The sequence below is a fragment of the Miscanthus floridulus genome, chromosome 8 (assembly GCF_019320115.1).
Source record: "Miscanthus floridulus cultivar M001 chromosome 8, ASM1932011v1, whole genome shotgun sequence".
Classification (NCBI taxonomy): domain Eukaryota; kingdom Viridiplantae; phylum Streptophyta; class Magnoliopsida; order Poales; family Poaceae; genus Miscanthus; species Miscanthus floridulus.
In genome coordinates, this window is record NC_089587.1 from 107,031,868 (window position 1) to 107,054,169 (window position 22,302).

The 22,302-nt window shown below is 49.4% G+C and overlaps 2 protein-coding genes and 1 pseudogene across 2 annotated transcripts; 1 reads left to right on the forward strand and 2 right to left on the reverse strand.

Annotated features, from left to right (window-relative positions):
- The first annotated feature begins 12,981 nt into the window (after positions 1 to 12,981).
- Positions 12,982 to 14,785, forward strand: LOC136473201 (F-box protein At1g10780-like). Its single transcript, XM_066470882.1, has 3 exons — positions 12,982 to 13,797; positions 13,893 to 14,173; positions 14,279 to 14,785. The coding sequence occupies exons 1-3, from the start codon at positions 13,041 to 13,043 to the stop codon at positions 14,513 to 14,515; spliced, it is 1,275 nt and encodes a 424-aa protein (XP_066326979.1). The 5' UTR covers positions 12,982 to 13,040; the 3' UTR covers positions 14,516 to 14,785.
- Positions 14,786 to 14,979: 194 nt separating this feature from the next.
- Positions 14,980 to 16,807, reverse strand: LOC136473202 (transmembrane emp24 domain-containing protein p24delta3-like; annotated as a pseudogene).
- Positions 16,808 to 20,690: 3,883 nt separating this feature from the next.
- On the reverse strand, positions 20,691 to 22,058 carry LOC136469696 (aspartic proteinase nepenthesin-1-like). Its single transcript, XM_066467787.1, has one exon. The coding sequence runs from the start codon at positions 22,056 to 22,058 to the stop codon at positions 20,712 to 20,714; it is 1,347 nt and encodes a 448-aa protein (XP_066323884.1). The 3' UTR covers positions 20,691 to 20,711.
- Between the last annotated feature and the right edge of the window lie 244 nt (positions 22,059 to 22,302).

Below are 22,302 nucleotides of genomic sequence, written 5' to 3' on the forward strand. Positions count from 1 at the left end.
GAGTGGGTGGCTACCCAGCAAGGAGGACGTGCCATCGCCGCCCGATGGCTATGTCATCTCATTTGCGCGCTTCCATGAGCACGGGGTCGCCACCCGCGCCACCCACAGATTCCTTTGAGGACTACAGCACTATTACAAGATAGAGCCATAGCACCTCAACCTGAATGAGATCCAACACATGGCAGCGTTCGTCGCCCTGTGTGAGGGATTCCTTGGGATCAACCCCCACTTTGATCTATGGTAGCATTTCTTTGCCATCACCCTCCAGAAGAAGAGGGAGAAGAGGTAGGAGCTAAATGTGCTGATGGGATGCGTCGGCATCTAGCTTCAAAATAACTAGGTCAGTGACTACCCAGCAATGCAGCTGTTGACCTCCAACAAGGGGTGGCATTCGCATTGGTTTTATCTCAAGAACGATGCCGCCACCACCTTGCCAGAGTTTATCGGGCGCTTAATCGAAGAGGCTCCAGATTCATGGAGGAAGTGGGGCATCCTAGAGAAGGACAAGAAGAGGATCTAGGCCCATCTTGCCACCATCCTCTTCCTGAAGGAGAATTAGTTGAAGGGGTTAGGAATCATCGGCACCTACCATGAGAGGAGGGTGGCGCCACTAATGAGGCGCGTGCTTCCCCTATACGCGATGGTGCCCGAGGCATCACTCGCTAGGACATCGCTTGCCGAGGAGGTGCTCTCTCCCTCTGAAGTCATGCAGTGCATTAAGGAGGTGATGGAGCCTTCTTGTGACAGTGCAGGCGCCCCTCTTGATTTTGTGTACCCAGTGTCAGGGCATCCCCCGATGCGCCTGGAACCAGGGTACATTGTCCTCATGAGTTTTCTCTTCCTCGTGCCTTCTTCTTCAATTAAACTTCTGACCCCTTGATACTAACATTGAGATTGGAGGACTAGCCGAGGGACCTCATCCTTACGGATCTCCTAGTTCCGTTGCTGAGGGATCTTCTTCAATTAAGCGGCAGAGGAAAGCGAAGGAGGACAAGACGAAGAAGAAACAGCAGAAATTACGTGCGCAGGAGCGAGGGGAGGAAACTAATAGTGATGACAACGATGAGGAAGAAGATGATAAGGTAGTTGATGACACCGAGCATGATGGCCTAGAGAGCGAGGACATGCTAACAAGTACCCGCTCATCCTTGCAAGGGTCGAGACCTTTCTCATATCATGGAGGGGAAAGCGTGTCCGTGAGACCAGCGGAGATGGGCTAGACTATCGTCCCGCCCTCAGAACCAGTAGGGGTGGGTGGATCTACCACCGCGCCCGAGGTACCAGTGGAGGGCGATGGCCCCACCACTACACCTCTAGAGCCAGCAGGGGCAAGCAGATCTGCCGCTGCACCAGAGGTGCCGATGGAGGGGGGTGGATCCACTACCATGCCCCAAGAGCCAACAGGGGCAGCATAAGTCATCAACTCCTCTGTTTTTCTCCGCTTTCAGCATGACTTATGCCTTTTGTTTCTTGCAGGGTCTTGAGATGGGACAACTTTTTGGCACTGGCGCCCAAGAAGAGCGTCACCCTTTAGGTGAGGCGGCGGCCGTCGACCGACATCACACCTGTCTCGGGTGGGAGCGGCGCTGGTGCAACTACATCACTGGCTAGTGAGGCACCGCTCACGGTGGCACTCATGCCCTCGGTGGGACAAGCAAGCACCCTCGGAGGTCACCGAGCAACCGGCGATGGAGGTGATTCCGCTACCGATGTCGGAGCGGATGGAGCTACCACTCACGCTTATGGCACCGACTGCAGTGGGCGTGACACTGCTGGTCGAGGCCCCACTGATGCAGGTAGAGGTGGCAGCGACTATGACAAGCCAGGCGCAACTGGATGCAGCCATGGCAGTGCTCGAGGAAGCAGCGCGATCTGCACCATTGGTGGCCCAAGTGATGGCGCCGACATGGGCCAAATGGAGGGAGACGTGGCTGAGGGGTCCCCGAATGTTACAGCAGTGGCGGAGTGGACTGATAGGGAATCATCCCTGGCCGTGACATCGGGGGCAACCATTCGCTCGCATGGGGCGAGCCCCTGCTCTGGTGGATGAACCCGCAAGAACCTATGTCGACACTCTTCACCCTCGACGATGCTACTGAGAGCATGGTGAAAGCTCTAGTTTAGTTTTGGTGAATTGATGAAACCCTAAGTGCTAACCTAGTTCATCAAGTGATCATGAGATAGGTAGCACACTTCAAGTAGAGAAACAAATAAAGATCATAACATGACAATGGTGATAGCATGGAGATGATCAAGGGCTTAAACTTGAAGAGAAGAAAGAGAAAAACAAAAAGCTCAAGGCAAAGGTATAACTTGTAGGAGCTATTTTGTTTTGGTGATCAAGACACTTAGAGAGTGTGATCACATTTAGGTTTGATAGCTGCACTATTAAGAGGGGTGAAACTCGTATCGAAATGCGGTTATCAAAGTGCCACTAGATGCTCTAGCTCATTGCATATGCATGTAGGATCTAGTGGAGTGCTAACACCCTTGATAATATTTGTGAAAATATGCTAACACATGTGCACAAGGTGTTTGCAGGGTTGAGATGGATTCGGCGCTTTCGGGAAAATGAAATGCCTATTTTCTATTGCGCCGGATGCAAAATTCTTGGTGGTTGGCACATTTGAGCAAGGGTGAAGAAGTTAGAGTTGAAATGGAGTTGGTCGAAATGATGCTGGCGTCGGTCTATTGACCGGACGCTGGGTCACTCAGCGACCGGACGCTGAAAGGCTGCGTCCGGTCGAGCTGTCAGACAGCACAGTGCTAGGGTTGAGCACCGAACGCTGGCTGCGTCCGGTCAAGGTGGACCGGACGCGTCCGGTCGAAAAAATATGCCTCGGGGAGCTTACTGGAAACGACCGGACGCTGGGGCTTCAGCGTCCGGTTAGTTTTGACCAGAGCGTCCGGTCAGCTTCGTAGCCATTGAAATCTGACGAACAACATTTGAAGCTAGTGACGCGTGGCATCCATCGGGCGACCGGACGCTGAGGGCCAGCGTCTGGTCAGTATGACCGGAGCGTCCGGTCAGAGCGCGTTTTGCCCAATGAAGGGGTATAACGGCTCTATTTGATGGGGGCTCTATTTATAGCCCCATGGCCGGCTCAAGGAATAACTCTTGCACATTTTCATTGACATAGCAACCTTGTGAGCCTAGCAAAAGGACTCCCACTCATCTACATCATTGATTCATCATCATAGTGAGATTGGGAGTGATCCAAGTGCATTGCTTGAGTGATTGCATCTAGAGGCACTTAGTGATCGTGTTTCGCTGCGGATTTCGCTTGTTACTCTTGGTGGTTGCCGCCACCTAGATGGCTTGGAGCAGCGAGGATCGTTGAGCGGAGGTGGTGATTGTCTCCGGCTCCGATCGTGGTGATTGTGAGGGGTTCTTGACCTTGTCCCCGGCGAAGAGCCAAAAGGTACTTTAGTGAATTGCTCATGGCTTGTGTGATCCTCATCTTGTGTTGGTTGTGCGGCACCCTATTGAGGGTTTGGCATGTGAAGCCAATTAGCGCGTGAACCTCCAAGTGAGTGAATCGCCACAATGAGGACTAGCTTGCCGGCAAGCAAGTGAACCTCGGTAAAAATCATTGTGTTCATCATTGATTCTGAGGTGATTGGTCTTCATTGTTATTCATCCTTGTGATTGATTGGTTCACTCCTCTACACGGCGGTATAACTATCTTGATCACTCTCTTTACTTTACCGCAAACTAGTTGACAAGCTCTTTAGTGTAGCTAGTTGTGAGAGCTTGCTTGCTTGGTTGGTGTGTCTCTTTAGTTAGCCTTTGAGAGCACACTAACATAGGGTAGTGTCATTGCTCTTGTGTGAATTGACACTATCTAAACTAGAATTGTGGTAGGTGGCTTGCATTTTGAGTAGGCTAGCGCAACACTCGCTTCGCCTCATAATTGTCTAACCATTTGGTTAAGTGTTGTTGTAGAAATTTTTATTAGGCTATTCACCCCCCTCTAGCCATTAGGACCTTTCACATGGAGCGGAAGAGTCTTGATGAGGGGATTGCGGACGCGCTAAAAGCCTTGGACCATGCTAGGGGCGCCCTACGCAAAGTCATCATTCCTACTAGGTGGGTATTCGCTCAACCTTGCCTCTCGCCCTCCTTTTTCTTCATGTATTTCTGTGTTCTGACAATCGTCTTTTTTAGTCCCTTATCGCTCACGGCCGGGAGAAATCCTGGTTCCTTCACGAGTAGAAGGAGAACTAGGACTGCCTCGTTGAAGATGCCTAGCTACGTGGGGATGTGGCCGCTCAGCTTGCTGCCGCCCAACAGAGGGTGGCTGAGCTGACTCCCCTAGCCGACGAGGCAGACAGTCTCTAACTGTGGGAGGCCGAGGCCCGTCGACATGAGGAGACCAAGAAGGTGTTTGAGGCCCTATCAGTGAGGGTGCGGCAAGATGAAGAGGAGGACGCCAGAGTCAAGAGGGAACATGACGAACTGCTCTAGAGGGATGCTAAGACCTGCCAGTAGATCCTCGACCTCCTGGCGAAGGCTGAGAAGGAGTAGGAGCTAAAGCTATTCACCGAAGAGAAGTTCGTAGCCCTGGCACGGAGGGCAAGTCAGGATGCCAAGGCAGTTGCCTAGCTGTGCAAGGAGTGAGACGAGATGCTCCGGGCCACGGGGAGGCTCCGCTCGAAGCATAGCACAGCCCGTGAGGAGCGTGACCAGGTTGTTCAAGAGCGTGATGAGGCACAATAAAGGATAAGCTCCCACTATGCCGACCTCAGAACTTCAACAACCCGAAGACTAAAGGCCGAGGGCGTCTCTACAGGGCTGGCTACGGAGCTCGCCGAGGCAAGGAGGAACCTTTAGGCGGAGTGCGACAAGCTCAGTCTCCTAAGTGCTGCCCTCGAAGTGGTCTGCGACGACATGGAGGTGGTGTGGTTGGAGGGGACCAGCTCACTTGTGGCCTATGCTGTCGATATAATGGTGTGGGTGCACCAGCTCGAGAGGGACGCTCTTCGTGCTAAGGTCACCCAAGCCTTTGTGATTGCTCATTCGCATTACACGGACAACATCGACTTGGAGATGATGAGCCTCGGTTTTGCACCTAGCTATGAAGCCTCCGAGCTAGATGAGATAGAGACGGTGGTGGCTCCTCTTGCGCAGGACCTAGCGGACAGATTTGAAGACATAGTTCTCCCCCCGAGGGGCTAGTTAGTCAAATAGGTCGGATGAACATTATTGTAATCTGTGGACAAGTGCCGACCTTTATGTATCACAAAAACAATTTCGTAACTTCATTTTGTTTGATTGAACTTGTTTTCTTCCCTTTTTGTATGTGAAAAGGGGGCTCACACATTCTGACTCATCCGTTCATTAAGACCGTAGGGCCCGAGGTGTAAGAGCGAAACTTTGATCATGCTGGTGAGCAAAGATACCATAGCCACCAAGGCATAGGCTTTTTGTAGTCTAACCAGGGATGCTTAGTTGTTCGTTTCCACAAACCATGCCGCTAGGCTTAGCATGAGGAAGGTGTCTAACATGGCGACTGTTTTAGAAAATGTGTACTTATACATTCTTCAGCCCCCGAGTGAGATCCGACCCTTTGCCATTGCTGGGGTCGGATGACACTGAAAATCAATGAGAGGATTGTGGTAGAACCGCCTAATCTAATGCCTCCTAGAAGTACTCGTCTTCCATTAGACACTAAGCACTAAGCACTCCAGGGAGAACACAAAATTACTCGGTTCCGTCTGGCACACCCCAGGAGAGAACTCGAAAATCCACATTTTTACATCAGGATCACAAATGAGAGAATAAAGCTTACATCATTCTTAACCATTTCTTACATCACTTTTAATACAACATCAGAGTATAATATTTATTATTATAATAGCGAAATATAATCATATTATCAGAGTTATGAGCAATTTAATTTAATAGCGGAATATAAACATGTGATCAGAAGTACAGCAGAAATAAATAGATATTTATGGCATGATGAAGCATTAGTATATAAGCTATGACAATAGATTATAAAGCTTTCATTTATAAAAACAGTTGGTGAGAGTTATAAATAAAAACTACGATCGCAGCATAAACAAAATCCTCTTTGAGCCCATCAGGAGGGATCCACACACAAGAGTCAGCTCTAGCATCCACCTATCACCTGCAACAGGGGGAATAAAACCCTGAGTACTCAATTGTACTCGGCAAGACTTACCCGACAGGAGGAAAGAAAAGACTCTAAGGATATGCAAGGCTATCTGGCTGGTGGGTTTATTGCATTTGCAGGAAGCATTACTAAGCGTGCTTCCTTATATTCGATTTTTATTAATAGCCGCATTGGTTCATTACTAACTATTCTATGTAAGCACCTGTACTACTTTCAAGCAGGTGGTAAGCAATCAGACTTTCTTTTTCCATCTTTCATCTTTAAGTTCTTACTACGATGCTGAACCATAGACAAGCCATACCAGATCACCTGGTGATTCACGAATCAACACCCCCAGCTAGGTACCCCAAAAACACATGCCCCGCTTGTAGCCAAGGCACAAGCAGGACCAACCCATCACCCTCCCTATCCTAGGTGTCCAAGTCCTGTCCAAACTGGGACTCCAAGCCCCCGCCCTTGAGTCCCGGACTCAGTGCGGTGCAAGGACCTTCTCCACCAAAAAGAAACCCTGATAGTCGGTCCAGAAAGAGCTGGATCCACGATAAGAGAGCAATAAGTCTTCCAAGCACCCATACTCAAGTATGTGCTCGGGATAATAAGTCTGTGACTTGCCTAGAGTCTTATGCAACGGTCGGTCCTTAACCGACACAGATAGGGAAAGCAGTGTAACCAAGCCATGCCCCGTGTCCACGGTGACACAACCTCTTATACCCACCAATACCCAAACCATATCCCTGCCTAGTCACTATTTTCCTTTCCACCATTTATATTTTCCAAGTGATGATAATACAGTAATATATTTCCTATCTCTCGTGAGTGACAGGCAATCACTCGACTTCTACCGGAGTCCTATAGCATAGCATTCTACATGATCCTATCATACTAGTAAGACTCATAGGATAAAGATATATATATATATATATATATATATGCAAGTGGGTTTCATTCAACTCCTTAAAACTTAATGCACAAATATGATTTAAACTGCAGAAAAGTAGGGGTTATGCACCAGGGCTTGCCTGGGTAGGATATATATTAAAAGTTAGTATCTGCATCTTTAGATCATCCACCATCAGCTAAATAGAAAGCCCAATGCATCATCTCCTAGGGAGAATACCATTACACCATCTTCAGATTCCCAATCATCCTTCAATTGATCCGTTGATCCATCAACGTACCTATATGATATGCATTGATGCAAATGCATAGATGTAAATAATCAACGATAGCCGAAATGCTTAGAAATCCGATCATGCCTCACAAGCTAACGAGATAGCTCTAACGCTGGTCTACGTATCCTTGTTGTCGAATAAGGCGTTGCTTCCCAACCAATGTTTTAGTTATACAAAACCCAAGGTGTTTCTTTATTTCATTCTATCGATTTAATCATTATTCGAAATAGGGCATCATTATCTAGCTTAGCAAACTAATTATTCTAGAGCTACAAAAATTACAGTGAGTACCTAATATTGCTAGGAGCCTACTGTAAATATTTTAGATTCAACACTATTACCATTTTATCACAACAATTCCTACAAGTTTATATTTTTACAATATTAAGTACTTTAAATTAATTATATAGCTTCCAAGAATATTATCAAACTATGTGAACAAAATATACTAACAGATAGATCATGCTTTTAGAAACTCAACAAAACTGGTTTGACATTTTTATGATTTTTCTATGATTTACTACAAATTTTACAAGTTAACTAGAACCCTATATTAGAAAAGCATTTAGAAAATAGAAAGGGCCAACGACAATGGCCCAGCAGCAGCGATAATAGCGCGGCGACCCAGTAGAGGTGATAACCGCACGAGCGGACCAAGCGCATGGTCAACCGACCGGCCTAGCACGGAGCGAACGGCCTAGATGGGGCACGACGCACGCGCAGCCAGAGGGCCAGTCAGGGTGCGTGGCCAGTGGCCGAACTAGGGCGGCGATAGGCCAGCCCAACCAGACGCAGCGACAACACTTAGCGATGAGGCCCCTAAGTTCTCTCTAAATCAACTAAGTCCCTTTTTGTGAATCTCCGAGTCTAGCATTTTTGTAAAGTGAACCCGGTAAAATATTCTATTTGCGTTCAAGTCCAATTCTACTTTTCCATCATCCTCAAGGCAGAGCACGGAGCAGAGGAGCAGAGCACCGGCGCGGACAATAGCGGGGAGCGTCGGTGCGGAAGAGCAGCGCGCACGAGGCATGACCTGGCGATAGGAACACGCTGGTGAGGGACATGGGAGCCCGCGTGACCATGCTTGGCCACGACAAGACCCGAGTAGGTCCCCAGCTGTCCAACCACGTGAGCCGTGGTGGCAGGCACGGCGACACCAGCCGGGTGCACGGCGGCAACAGTGCTGGGAGCCGGTTGGAGGCGAAGAAGGCGCTTGAGAATGATGATGCCGTGGAGCAGCAAGCCTCGTGTGGTCGAGGAGCTCACTCCCATAAGCAGACCAATGGCGGCGACCGCGGACAACAGAGACGCGACACGGGGAGGAAGGAGAGGCGCTGGTGCACGTGGTCAGGGCGGTGCCGACAGCGAGGGAGAGATGCGTGCGGCATCGAGGAGTAGCGGCGTGCGGAGGAGGTGCCAAGGGGGGAAAACGGCGCTGTGAGGTGGAGCGGCGCGAGGCGCGACGGCGGCGAGGTGGAGCGGCATGGGTCCACACAGCGGTGGCGTGCGCGCACGAGGAGGAAGGCACGGGCTGAGGCAGAGTCGCGACATGGGACGCGGCGGGACCTGGTAGAAGCAGCGCCATGGCCATGTTTTGGTGCAGGCTGAGGGCTCGGTTGTGCCTGCGCGTGGTGGAGAGGAGGCAAGGCAGTGTAGGAGCCACATGCGGGGAGGCGCTGGCACCTGGGAGAGGAAGGGCTGGAGTCCAGTGCAGCCATGGGGCTCGCGCGCGTGCTCACGAGGGCCGACGATGGACGGCAACGAGGCAGGGTGCCGCACGCGGAGGAGAGGAAGTGAGGCAGAGCCATGCGCTGGCCTCGGTGAGAGAAAGAAAAATGACGCTGCGGGCACAGATGGTGCAGCGACCGAGGGGTTCGTGGGGCTCGGCGTCCAGGCCAGGCAACGGCGGCGCGGACAAGCAGAGGAAGGGCGAGGGAGACGGAGTAGCTCAGTCCTCGGCTTAAGGCACACGAGGGCAGCAGATAGGTGCACGAGGGTAGGCATAGGCTATCGGGGCATCCTTGTGCAATGCAGCGAAAGTCTAGAGAGAGAGAGAGGAGAGAGTGCATGGCGCAGCACAGAGGACAGACAGAGACAAGACAAGGGTAGACAAAGGCAAAGCAAGGGAGACACGGAAGACAGACGCGTGACAGAAGAAAGAGCAAGCAACAGTCGGTCAACTTGTATAGAGAGGACAGAGCTGCACTAGCGCCACTGTAGGAGTACGTTTGCCCTTTTTTGTTTTTTTTGTTTTAGAGTTATCGTCGTAACATGTGTGTGTATATATATAATGGTTTACTAATTTAGATAATTTGCAACGTATAGGCACAGGAAAATTTCAACAAAGCTCAATTTAAATTTGATTCAAAAGCTATATATATGTATATCGTTCTATTTGTTAATGGATTTTATTTTATTTATAAAAGTTGCTTTTCATGCTTAATCTAATAGAACAAACCGTTCGCTATCGATTGACCAGAATTGTCGTTCCACATTCCTGAATATCTTTACACACTGAGTAATTTAACTTGGACGTTTATTTGAGTCCACAAAATTAAGTCATACAGGATTCACTCATCACGTCGAGTACGCTTTAAATCAAAAATCCAAGAAACTCGTTTCAAAAATTTGAGTTAGGCCTAAATCGTGGTGCTAAACGAGCTCGTAACACCAGGGTGTTACAAGGATAGAGAAACTTAGTAGGAGAAAGCATCTCTTGTATTCACACATACCCTCTCCCTAGGATCTTAGCTGTCGTTCTGTGACCGTGCGTTCGGTCTCCTCGGAAGTCCAACCTTCCTCAAGCCCCCGTGCATAACGGGGATTTGGTCAAGGGTCGGCTCGTTTTTGTGACTATCGCCCGTTCGCAGTTTTCGCAACCGGAGGGATTGAGTTAGCGTCACTTGCCTCGATGGCTCGAGTGACGCGCTCGGTGAGCTCGCTAACGGGCATGTTCGAACGGAATCCTGTTCCGTCGCTTATGACGGGGCGGCAAAGCTCTCTTGTGGTATTCTGTTGCTCCTTAATCTTCCTTCCAACATATTCCCCTCAATGGGGATTCTATGGGTTTGGCTAGAAGTTAGGATCGAACGAGAAGGTTGAGATGACCTTATCCGCTTCTAGGTGGGATGGGCAAAGGCCGCTGGGGCTCATCTACGTTTCCCTCCTAGCTTTTGTTCGACGCAAGATGACCTCGGGCCCTTCGTGAGACGGACTTCGAACCTCGGTCTCTCGATCTAGGATCGGATGGCTCGAGCCCTCGAGCCCCGTGGGGTTTGGTAGGGGTCGGCCGTATTTTCTACGTCACCCTGTCCTTAGTTTTCGCAACTGGAGGGGTTGAGCTAACGACACTTGCCTCGACGGCTCAAGTGTCGCGCTTGGTGAGCTCGCTAATGGGCATGTTCGAGTGGAATCTAGGTCCTTCATCCACTGACGGGGTCGGCAGAGCCCTCATATGGCATTCCACTACTTCTTAACCTGCCTCCCGGTAGATGCCCGAGCCGTTCGATAGGCTTGAGTGGCCCGTTGGCCTTTCCTCGATGGAGATTCTGTGGGCTTGTCTCAATGTTAGAATTGAACGAGAAAGGTCGAGATGTCTATGTCCGCTTCTAAGCAGGATCGGGCAAGGCCGCTGAGGCCCATCTCGGTTTTTGTGACATATCGTTAAAGCTCTAAATTTTTTGTGAGAGGGGTCGGGTGGAAACCGCTCTAAATTTGTGACATACCGTTAAAGCTTGATCTTTGCATGTGTAATTTTTTGAGCTCTCTAGAGATGAGTTGGCAATGACATGACAAGTTATAGAGAGCCAACTATTGCTAGTGCCCTCCAAAGAAGGATTACTCAAGCTACAATTTAAAAATTTTGAATTTATTCCTTTTCTTTAATTTGTTGTTTTCTTTGGTACATCAATTTTTCTAAATTCTTGGCTAAGTGTTTCATTATTGAGTCATGTTCCTATCACTTTTGTAGTAATTATGGTCTAACGCATCTTAATTAACAAAGATGTGCGAAGCCTAAAAGCCTCCATTACCTGACAAAACTGTTGTGAGTGCCCTAAGCTTTGCATCTTTTGTAGGATTAATAGGGCTTCTACATAAAAATCAGCCACGAATGTCAAAGTTGATTAAAGGAAAAAGTTTGTCCTACTAACTTGGACTATCACTATAATTTGCTTTTGTTTCTCATACTTCAAAACTAGACATCTTATTACCCCTAAACTTTTAAAACCGTTCAAATTACCTCCCTACCCTAGTTTTAAGTGATTTTAAAGGCGCGTTTTCCTTTTTTAGTATATTTTTTTTGACAAATAATTGATATAAAAATTCTAAAGAAAATATTTAGAGCTCATGAAAATAAATCTAGACGCTTAAAAGTAGATTTATCTCTAGTAAAATGTAAAAATATCCAAAAAATCTAGAAAATCTACGAACATGCTAATGGAACCTTTGGAACTAAGGATTTACAAAACACAGGAATAGGAAAAATATAGGAATGAAATGTCCTAACACTTCAAATCCTACAAGGGTTTAGATGCCTTTGGAAGCAATGTAAGAAAAGCTCAGGAAACAAAACAATGAGATTGGAGTTCATGTTTAGTTTCCTCCAAAATTCCTTCACAATGGTTCAATCCATAGGATTTTCATAGGAATTGTTGGGAAAGATTCCTTTGTCCCAAAGGGCCTCATAGGAATTTTTAGCTATAATATACTTTTCCTCCATTCCAAAGGGGGCCAAATTGATATATAAACATGTTTTTACTACTTTTCAGAAAAAATAACATGCTACCATCACGGATGATATCATGAATACATTCAACATTAATGTATGTTGTATTCATGCTAGCTGCATCTCATATTTGTACTGTGCAAAGTTTCTAAAAATATGTTTATATATCAATTAAAATGTTATGAGAATTTTCTAGGCCCTTCTCGATATTTTTCTATTTTCTAGAGTAAAATCTAGCTTTTTTAAGGTTCTAAAGATGTTTTCATGAGCTCTAGATATTTTATATCGATTTTCCATATACTGAACTAACTCTTGTTTTTTTAAAAACTCAGTTCATTTTATTATGGTTTAAAAATCTTATAAATTATTTACACATTTTGAAACTAAAAATAACAAAACATGAAACTACTGTAGATTAGGGTATGGTGATAATTTGAAAGGTTTTGAAAGTTTTGGTGTAAGAAATTTGATTTTGGAATTCATGAAATAAAATTAGACCGCGTCGATAATTAAAAGAGATAGAATGATTTTTTTCTTGATTAAAATTAAAATATATAAGCAGGCCGCATAAACCCAGCCCAAGGCAGGCCGACAGCGACAGGTAGTGCCAATGTGTCTGCGTCGGCCCACGAATAGAAACTGGATCATGAGGAAAAGCTAGCGCTTCCGCCTCTCTCGCTAGTCGGCACGCGCGGACCCGCCTCCACCCCCGCGCCGCCAAACGGCACCGCGGCAGGCGCCAACTCGAAAAAGGAAGCCCAAAACCTCCCACCATCCCAAGGTTTCGAAGTTCGAATGCCCAGAGCAGGCCACGAAATCACCCGGAATCCCTTCGGAACGGTCGCCACAATTTCAAAATCCAACGCGGCTCCTCCTCCCCCACTCCGCCCTTTAAATTTCGAACCTCACCTCCATTCCAGCCAGCCTCACACGAATCGCGCACGCTCCCAATCTCCATCTCGCCCGCCACTCGCCGCTCCGGCAACAGTCCCCGACGGCGGCATGGACGCGCTCCCGGAAGGCGTCGTGCAGCACATCCTCTCGCACCTCAGCAACGCCCGCGACGTGGCCTCCTGCGCCGCCGTCGCCCGCTGCTGGCGCGACTGCATGCCCTTCCTCCCGTCGCTCTACTTCCCGCGGGGCGCCTTCGATGCCGTGGGCGGCGGGCCGGCGTCGGCGTCGGCGTCGGCAGTGGCCGCGGCCGACGACACCATCGGCCATATGGTCGACGCCGCCGCGCGCCTCGAGGAGCTCGTCGTGTACTGCCCCTTCTCCGCATCGCTGCTCCCGCGCTGGCTCGCGGCGCTCGCCGCCACGCTGCGCGTGCTCGAGCTGCGGGTGGACTCCTCCGCAGCCGCCGATAAGTCGGGCCACCTGGACTCCATCGGGGTGGCCGCGGGCCTCGAGGAGCTCAGGCTGTGGGGGCTCGCGATGACGCGCGCCCCCGCGTGGGGCCGGATGGAGCGGCTCCGCGTGCTGGAGGTCGTCGGCGCCGTGCTTGAAGACGCCGCGGTCAACGGCGCCGTCGCCGCCTGCCCCAACCTCACAGACCTCGCGCTGCTCGGATGCGAGTGCGCCGGAGAGGCGGTCATCTCGCTCGCCCTGCTCGAGCGGTGCCGGCTCGACTTCGTCGGCTCTGGTAACTGCTCTCTCAGGTTCGCCGCGCCCCGCGTCGAGTCCCTTGAGATCCAGGGCTTCTCCTTAATCTCTCTGCAAGGTGGCCACCGTCTCAAACATCTCACAATCTCCAAGAACACTGGTACGCTCCGGATGCCTCTTTGCGGTCCCCTGCGAAACAGATTTGGTCCGTTTCACGTTGCCTAATGGTTGCTATTCAAAAATGGGATGTTTTAGGTACTGTGTATCATGTCGAGATGGGGAAGCTCCCGGAGTTGGACCAGCTCTCGCTGCGCGGCGTCCAGTGGAGCTGGGGCGCAATCAACTCGGTGCTGCAGTGCGCTGGTGAGGTGAAGCACCTGGTGATGAAGGTTGAGTTCTGCGGTGATTATGACACGCTGCAGCCATTCCCGGAGATCGACCTCGTCGAGTTCTTCAACAGCCACCCGAAGCTTCGCAAGTTCGAGATCCACGGCGCCATGTTCGCGGCGCTGTGTCAGAAGAACAGCCTGAAGAAGGTAAGCCATGCCATACCATATCGCTTCTATGTTTGCAATATTTCGCTTATGGATATGGACTTCTGGTTGGTGTATGGCCTAGCTAACTCTGCTCTATCAATGCAGTTGGATTCAAGGTTCGTGATACCTTCCTTGGAGCAGGTCCTGGTCACCGTGCGGTCACCTCTGAATGCTGAGCAGAAGCTGAACACCCTCGAGTCCATTGTCAGGTACAGCGTGAGGCTAAGAAGGATGGTCATTAGGATCTCGCAGATGAAGAATTGCCATGATGCTGCTGATGATTTCTTTGAGGAGATTTGCAAGTTCACTTACATGAACAGTTGGAGAGTGTGCATAGAGTAGAGGAGTTGCTGCATTTTGCCATTCTTGAAGTGAGTTAGCACTGAACCAAGGCAGCTTTTACCCAATGTGTTTGCTCAGGACAATTTAATTGCATAATTTTTTGTTTGTTTTGTTGTTCACCCAGTCTGAATGTATCTGCACTTCGGTCTAGATATCATTTGGTTCTATTTTTCCCTAGTCTAAGTTTTGTGCCTGTTAACTGGACTGTTCTTTGATTCCTGAATGTAATAAGCAGTCTTGGTTTGTTACTGTTCTTTGATCTAAACAATTTTTCCCAATTGGTACAATCTAGTTTGATGTGAATATATATAGTTGATTGTAGCCATTTGGCTGCACATTATTCAGTGGCTGATTGGCTTTATTGACAGAACTGTAGTCTAAAGACATTGCCACCAATCCATTCATACAACATCCAGCAGAAATTGCATGATGATAATGTGTCACATCAATGAAAAATTCTAGATATTCATAGGAGTACCAATGTTACCATTGCCATATGCTACAATCCAAATAGTGTGGCCTCCAGTTACACATACAACTGATGAATGAACCAAGTCAAGCAAACCTATTGATCTGCATTTTGCTATTCCTTCTGAATGAAGTGGCAAATGGTCTATTCTGTGATAGTATGTGGTTGATCATGTTTCCAATTCATGGAACCCAGAATCCCAGACCATAAGTAATTGACACATCAAAGGAAAAGTGGTCCTTATCAAAGGAGAAGGGAAGGGCTGCACACAAACAGTGGGATGAATGAACATGTAACTCATTATCTGCTTCTACTAAGGCCAAAAATGTTATGAAATCTAATCCCAGAACTTGCTTCAGACACTAACAAAAATCCCAGATTGTCTCAAAGCCTGTACCGGTAACTTGTTTCCTCAGACTATACACTAGAAGTGCTATCTAGATGAGTTTCTTCTTTCGGAAGAACTGTTTGAGATGCCACAATTGCAAAACTGAGACTGCGATACAGACAGCGAGGGATATAAGGCTCAGCCATGTGATCTTCACTTGTCCACTCACTCAGGTCTCGCAAGTCTGCTTCTCTGCATCCATAACCAATTTGTTATTTTTTAAACAGTTGTCGGTGCTGTATAAAAACATTAAATTTTACTTACTTTAATATAAGGTAGAGCAAGTTTTCATGGATGGCTTTTGCAGCTACTTCTAGTTTGACAAGCTCTAGTGCCACACCCTGTAAAAAAATGTGGATGATTAAGAATCGCCAAAGAATACAGAATTCTGGCTGGTGGGGAAAGCGACTGGCCCTGTTTGTTTTAGCCTAAATTGCCTCAAGCTGAAACAAACAAGCAGGCTGCCAAGGCAGGATGCTAATTTGTTAAGATGCTTGTCTGTAGCTTCCACAATTTATACACGCTGAAACAAACAGGGCCTGAATTGCTATGCCTAAATTTATCGCTGGTACGGTGCTCACATCAAGCTTCTCTTTCTTAGCAATGGAGTCCCAGTCCTTTGCTGCGATCCCCGTTCTCCAATCAAGGTTAAGGTTGACCACCATTCCCTTCTCCAGAGTCTCCGTCCAGAAGCAGGCAAGGTAAATGCCAGATTCCGCCGTGGTAAAGGCAAACTGGCCATGGCTAACCTTGTCGGCGTGATGCAGGACGTCTCCGAAAGGCGATGTCACCTGCAGGAACAATCAAGGAAGAAACTGCAGTGACGACCACACCATTATTATTTTTTTCCTCCAGTGATCGTCGATCCATCTGTTCTTGAGTTGTTTGTTCAGTCCAATAAACAGGAGCTGTAACAAACAAAGCGAGATGGTACCAGGTACGCATCGTTCTGGGTCCTATTCGTGCTGGCATCGGGCCATCGGCGATCCTTTTTAATCCATCTCGCATTGTTTGTTACCTTGGCGGAGACCCTGGGGCGTATGGGGTGCTCCTCGAAGAGGATGGAGTAGTCGGCCATGACGACGACGTTGGACTGGATCTCCTCGGACAGGCACTTGATCGCCGTCGTCGCCAGCTCCAGCCACACCGCCCCGGCGCACCCCGTAAGCCACCACAGCGTTGCCGCTGCCACCGCCGCGCCTGCCCGGCATTGCCCCATTGTCGCTGCGTACCGCCACCGCCACCAGGAGATGCTGCGTCGTCAAATGGTATTTGGGTGGCCGGACATGGTTCTTCCCCGAGACGCGGGCTTCGGATCTGGAGTTTGCAAAGGAAGTCAGAAATTAGTCAGGTATAAGCACCATGCAGTGCTGGCACCTCTCGGTTTGTCTACACTGCCGAATACGTTCGGAATACCAACGTCGTCGTCGGTATTTTGGCAACGCCATGCGACGCGAAGGCCGACTCTAACACCATTGCCGTCCAAGTGCTGGGGACAGATAAGAGTAGCCGAGGTACCAAGAACAATGAACTAATGTTGTCTGCATATACGGCGTGGTCGCGTGGAGATTGAACCTCCACCTGCGTACCATGCAAATCGACCATGAGCTCTCGACCCGAAAATGTTGCAACGATGAACAACACCAAGCGACAGCTTGAAATCTGAACTCTCATGGCCTGCAGACTTGAGCACGCCCGTTACATATGTCATATGGTGCCGCCAGTGAAGTGTCGCACACTCCCATGGCTCCAATGATGTTGGTATAAGAACCTGAGATTCTGTATGTACCAAGAGCACCACGGTAATCGTCGCCAACAAATGCTGCTCTATTTTCCTTTTACGTCGTCACAACTCGCGAGCACTATGAAAGGAGTATGCAATAGAGTAACCGAAGGGCCAGCGCCCGGACGTACGGCCGCACGACTCCTCGTCCGGAGGCTGCTCCCGCACCTGCACTGGCATCGCATCACATGCCCCCGTGCCACATATCCCATCCCACGCCAGCACCCTCGACGACCCCCACCCCAATGCCAATGCCAATGCGAGATGGAGGGAAGGGAAGGGAGGAGAGTGAGAGGGCGAAGCGTGCCGCGCGAGTTTGGAGCCGAAGTCCTACGGCAGGCTGCTGTCCGCGCTACCAACGCCACTGTGACATGTGTAACATCCGATCTACTTTTAAAACGTGCATATAAAACATTTGTAACATATGTCTGAACACATATGAAACACTTGAAACATGCGTATGAAACACTTACAAAAACACTTGAAAAGCCATTTCAAAACATATGCATTATCCAGATAAAACACTTGCAACATATGGGTGAAACATATGCAACATCCAATTAAACACACTTGCAACATATATCTGAACAAACATATAAAACATTTGGGATATACACTTGCAACATATGTGTATAGCCATTTGAACATGTGCATCTCCTGATCTACAAACATCCAGATGAAACACATGGAACATTCGGATGAAACACCTGAAACACTTGAAATATATGCTTGCAACATGTGCTTTCAGCGCAATGTCACCTCGCAGCTTGGAGGAATGGAGGCTCATCATTGCGGAGATCAGCACCGGCGCGGAGGTCAACGGCGTCACATGGAGCTCATCAATGCAGCAGCGTCGCAGGCAACTCACCGGCGGGGCGGCGTCACATGAAGCTCCGCCGTCGGGCAGCTCGGTGGAGGCGGCAGCCGCAAGCGGGCAGCGTGGTGGAGGTGACCGCGGCGGGCGGATGCCGCAGTGCAGGCGAGCGGCACGGTGGAGCGCGGAGTGGGGAAGGCGGGTAGCGCGGTGGAGGCGGAGCGCAGTAGAGAGATTTTTTTTCATAAGGGGCGTGGACGGGGCTGAGCGGACGACGTGGTAGCGAGTGGAGAAGCCACGTTCGTCCGCCTGGACGCCCTCACGAGAACATTATCGATAAAGTAACGTGTCGTCGTTGAGCCTGCGCCGCCACGAATTTCAGCGTGGTCCTCGACGACCCCTCTAGCGCGCCATCCTTCCTCTCTCCACCGCGCTGAGCCACCCGCCTTCCACCATCCTCGATCTCCACTGCACTCGAGCGCCGCTTGCTAGCTACTGTAGTTCCCCACAAGGTAGGCCGTGCCCACCGACAATGCCGTGTTTCAGATGGTTCAGATGTATGTGTTCAAGTGTTTCATCTAGATGCTGCATATGTTGCAATGGCTATATACGCATGTTGCAAGAGTATGTTTCATGTGCAAGCGTATGTTTTAGTTGTTTCAAACGTATGTTTTCGTGTTTTATCTAGATATTGCAGAAGTATATCTGGATGTTGCATAACATGCATGTTGCAAGCGTATGTTTCAAGCACTTAAAGTGTGTCATATGTATGTTGCAAGTTTTTCATCTGGATGTTGTAAAAATGGATCTCACTACTACATAAAAACTTTTACAAGGCGTTTGCCTTTGGTGCTCGGAAGCGGGCGGGCTGATTGCCTGCCTCCGTTAATCGGTGGCCGGGCAGCCAGCCAGCCTAGCAACCGCCTCGGTTAATCGGTTAACCGAGGCGGGCACCATAAGACAACAGTTTCTGTTATGTCGTTAATGAATTAATCGAGGTGGGCACTGTAAGCCAACTGCCTTAGTTAATCCACGATTAACCGAGGCGGTTGGCTTCGTTAATGGATTAACCGAGGCGGGCACCGTAAGCCAACCGCCTCGATTAATCGATTATTTTCGGAGGCGGTCGTTATAACCGTCCGCCTCGGTAAATCGATTTATGGGATGCCCGCCTCGGTTAATGGTTGCAACAAAAAATAATTCAAAATTTTTCATATGAACTCGGATGATGATAAATTTAAATCAAAATTATAGCTCTCGACGAGATCTATAACTTTGTAGTAGTTTTTGAATTAAAACTGTTTAGGATCCTAAAATATTGTTATAAGTGCATAGATTTTGAAATTTAAAATTTAAAATTATCAAACAACTCGGATGTTGACATGTTCTATACAACCGTTATAGTTCTCAATAGAATCTACAACTTTGTAGTTGAAAGTTTCAAATTTGAAGATGTTTAGAGTCCCAAATATGTGTTGGAAGTTTATAAATTTTGAAATTTTAAATTTTAAATTACTAAATGATCTTAAATGTTCACATAGTTAATACCAAAGTTCTAGTGGCCGACCTGATCTACATGTTTAATATTGATAAGTTTTTGATTTAAAGTCAACTAGAGTCTCAAATATGTGTTTGAAATTTACATGTTCTAAAACTCATTTTTTGAATTTTTCAAACTATCTCTGATGGAGATACATGATATACCAAAGTTGTAGTACTTCAAAGATTGAAAAATTTGTAGTTAAAAGTTTTTTTCATTTGAGTTCATTTAGTAGCTAAAATATGCAATATAGAATTACAAAATATTGATATAAAAAGATATCATATTATATATAGATATGAATGAGTGTGTGGTGCAGTGGCAGAGACATTTTAATATTGAGCGCTAAGTTGTGGGTTCGACTCTCTAAAGTCATAAGTTTTTTTCTAGGTTTTCTGGACAACATTACCGGAGGAGGGCATTTTAAGACGTCCGCCTTAGTTAATGGTATTAACGGTGCCTGACTCCCGACTCCATTAATCGATTAACCAAGGTGGGCGGCCAACCGCCTCTGTTAAGGCCGGATGAACCGTAACCTTTGGACAGAGGCGGACAGGTTGCCCGCCTCAGTTAATCAATTTTGGCCGCCTCGGTTAAGTTTTCTCTGGATATTGCAACGTACGTCTGAAATAGCTAAAACATTTTCAATACGTCTAAAACACCTGAAAATGTTTCAGCTATTTCAGACGTATGCTGGAAGTGTTTTCATCTTTAGATGGTTCAAAAGTAGATCAGGATGTTGCACATGTTATAATGGGACCCACCTGCTGCAGACGTCTGCGCCTGCTACTAGGCCGCCGCCGCCGTGGGCCACTGTGCAGGGGCATGTGGCCGGCAGATGCCTCCATGGCGCGCATCCACAGGCAAGACAGGTGACTAGGATCCACGTGGGTTTTCGTGTATGGGCTCAACGGTCGTAAGGAGAAATAGAACGAGCGCGATGGTTGGGGGCGAGAAGCAGCGTGGGGTCCACATGGTGAGACGCGCTAAAACAGGCTGGCACAGGCCCTCTTACATGTGCGGCATCGTCCGGACGGACGTCTGGGCTCTCGCAAATCCTTTATGGGAAATGCTCCACGCCCGGCCGTGCTTGATAAATACATTTGACAATGGCTCAAATTAAAGCTTATCCTTTGCTCGTTGTTTGCCGATAGCAGGGGTTGTTGTTATACAGGCGGCAATTGTGCTTGATTTTGCGTAGCTCAGATGTCATCACATTTTGTGGGCGCGAAGGAGAACTTCTCGTTGCGCACATCAAACAGCACGTGCATGTTCTGCTGCTGGACGTTGCCGATGATGGACACGCCGAAGTCATCCGGCGAGCTGCCCACAGCCAGGCACATCAACCCGGCTCTCGGCTCCTGGAAGTAGTTATCCCGCGGCAGCACCATCGCCGCGCCGCCGTCGAAGTGCAGCACAAGCGGCGGCGTCTTCACCGCCCCCATCGCCACGCCGCTCGGCAGCAAGAAGCACAGCTCATAGTCATAGTCCTCGTCGTCGGTCCCGTTCACCACTGGGAGCCTCACCGTCTGGAGCACGGCCTTCTTGACGGCTCTGAACGCCTTCTCCGCGAGGTACGCCATCGTGCTGCCCGAGTCGACGATCGTGCCGCCGCTGCCGTCCGGCTTGATCCCGAGGCTGGTCGCCGGCACGTCCAGCCGCTTTGTCCCAAGCGACAGCCCCACCAGTGGCACGTAGTAGTAGGCCGTCTCCATTGCCGGGTTCCTCACTATGGAAGTGGTCTGGACCGTCCCCGACGTCTTGTACTTTCGCAGGTCGGCCATTGCACCGAACAGCAGCGGGCTGGTCTTGCGCTCGGCGAAAGGAGTGAGGCAGTAGGAGAACCTTGGTACGGACAGCTGCGATACGAGAGACATGATCCCCGGACTCAGGCCCATGAGGCCGGAGGCATCGACGAGGCTCCCCGCTGAGAGCGCCCCGCAGCCGAAGCCGAGCGGGAGGGAGAGCTTGCTGTCCACGCCGAAGGTGAAGGTCTCGGACGCGAGGACGCCGTCGGCCTCGGCGCTGCCGTACAGCTCGTCGTACATGCACCTGTTCTTGGTGCAGTTCTTGTCGAAGAACCGGCCTTCCTGGCACAGGTGGTCGCTGCAGGGGAGGAAGGCGAAGGAGGAGGACCTGCGTGGCTCGTAGAGCGGCTCGCGCTGCCGGCTCGCCGTGCGCGTGCGGCGGGACAGCCTGCACTGCGTCCAGATGAGGTCGCTGCCGGTGTCGACGATGAGAGTGCGCGGCTGTGGCGGCGTGCCGATGCCCAGGGTCAGCGAGTGGCCCTGGTCGCTGAGCGGGGCGACCGGCACGTCGGCTGCCGAGAGGTTGCCGAGGACGCGTGCGAGCCTGGCATTGATCCTCGCCGCCCGGGCCTTACTGGCGCGAGCGGCGTGGATAATGACGTCGTCCGTAGAGAGCGAGCTGCCAGCGTAGGGGTGGTTAAGGTCAGCACGGAAGTCAATCAACAACAAGCCGTGGGCGGCGGTGACGGCAACGGTGAGGCACAGAACGGGGAGGACGATATGCATGCTATGGGGCGCCATGCCTTGGAAACTAGCTAGGACGGGCGCGGGCACTTGATCGAGTAGTGGTTTAGCTTTTGGGTTTAGTGAGTGAGGTTATATAATTCTCACGGTGGTTGGGTCGTGGGCATCGTCTTGGCATGCGTGGTGCCTTTCGGCTTTCGCCGTGGAAAGCGACGTACTGCTTTGTATTAGTGGTGCCTGAAGAGCCGCACAACGCAGCCGGTCGTTGCAGCATCTTGGCACACTAGCTAAGTACTAGCTA

Excerpts from the sequence above, each read along its gene's own strand:
- LOC136473201 (XM_066470882.1), top strand. The coding sequence starts at position 13,041 with ATGGACGCGCTCCCGGAAGGCGTCGTGCAGCACATCCTCTCGCACCTC. Across the intron at positions 13,798-13,892 it reads CACAATCTCCAAGAACACTG|GTACTGTGTATCATGTCGAG; the intron begins GTACGCTCCGGA and ends GGGATGTTTTAG. Across the intron at positions 14,174-14,278 it reads AGAAGAACAGCCTGAAGAAG|TTGGATTCAAGGTTCGTGAT; the intron begins GTAAGCCATGCC and ends CTATCAATGCAG.
- LOC136469696 (XM_066467787.1), bottom strand. The coding sequence starts at position 22,058 with ATGGCGCCCCATAGCATGCATATCGTCCTCCCCGTTCTGTGCCTCACC.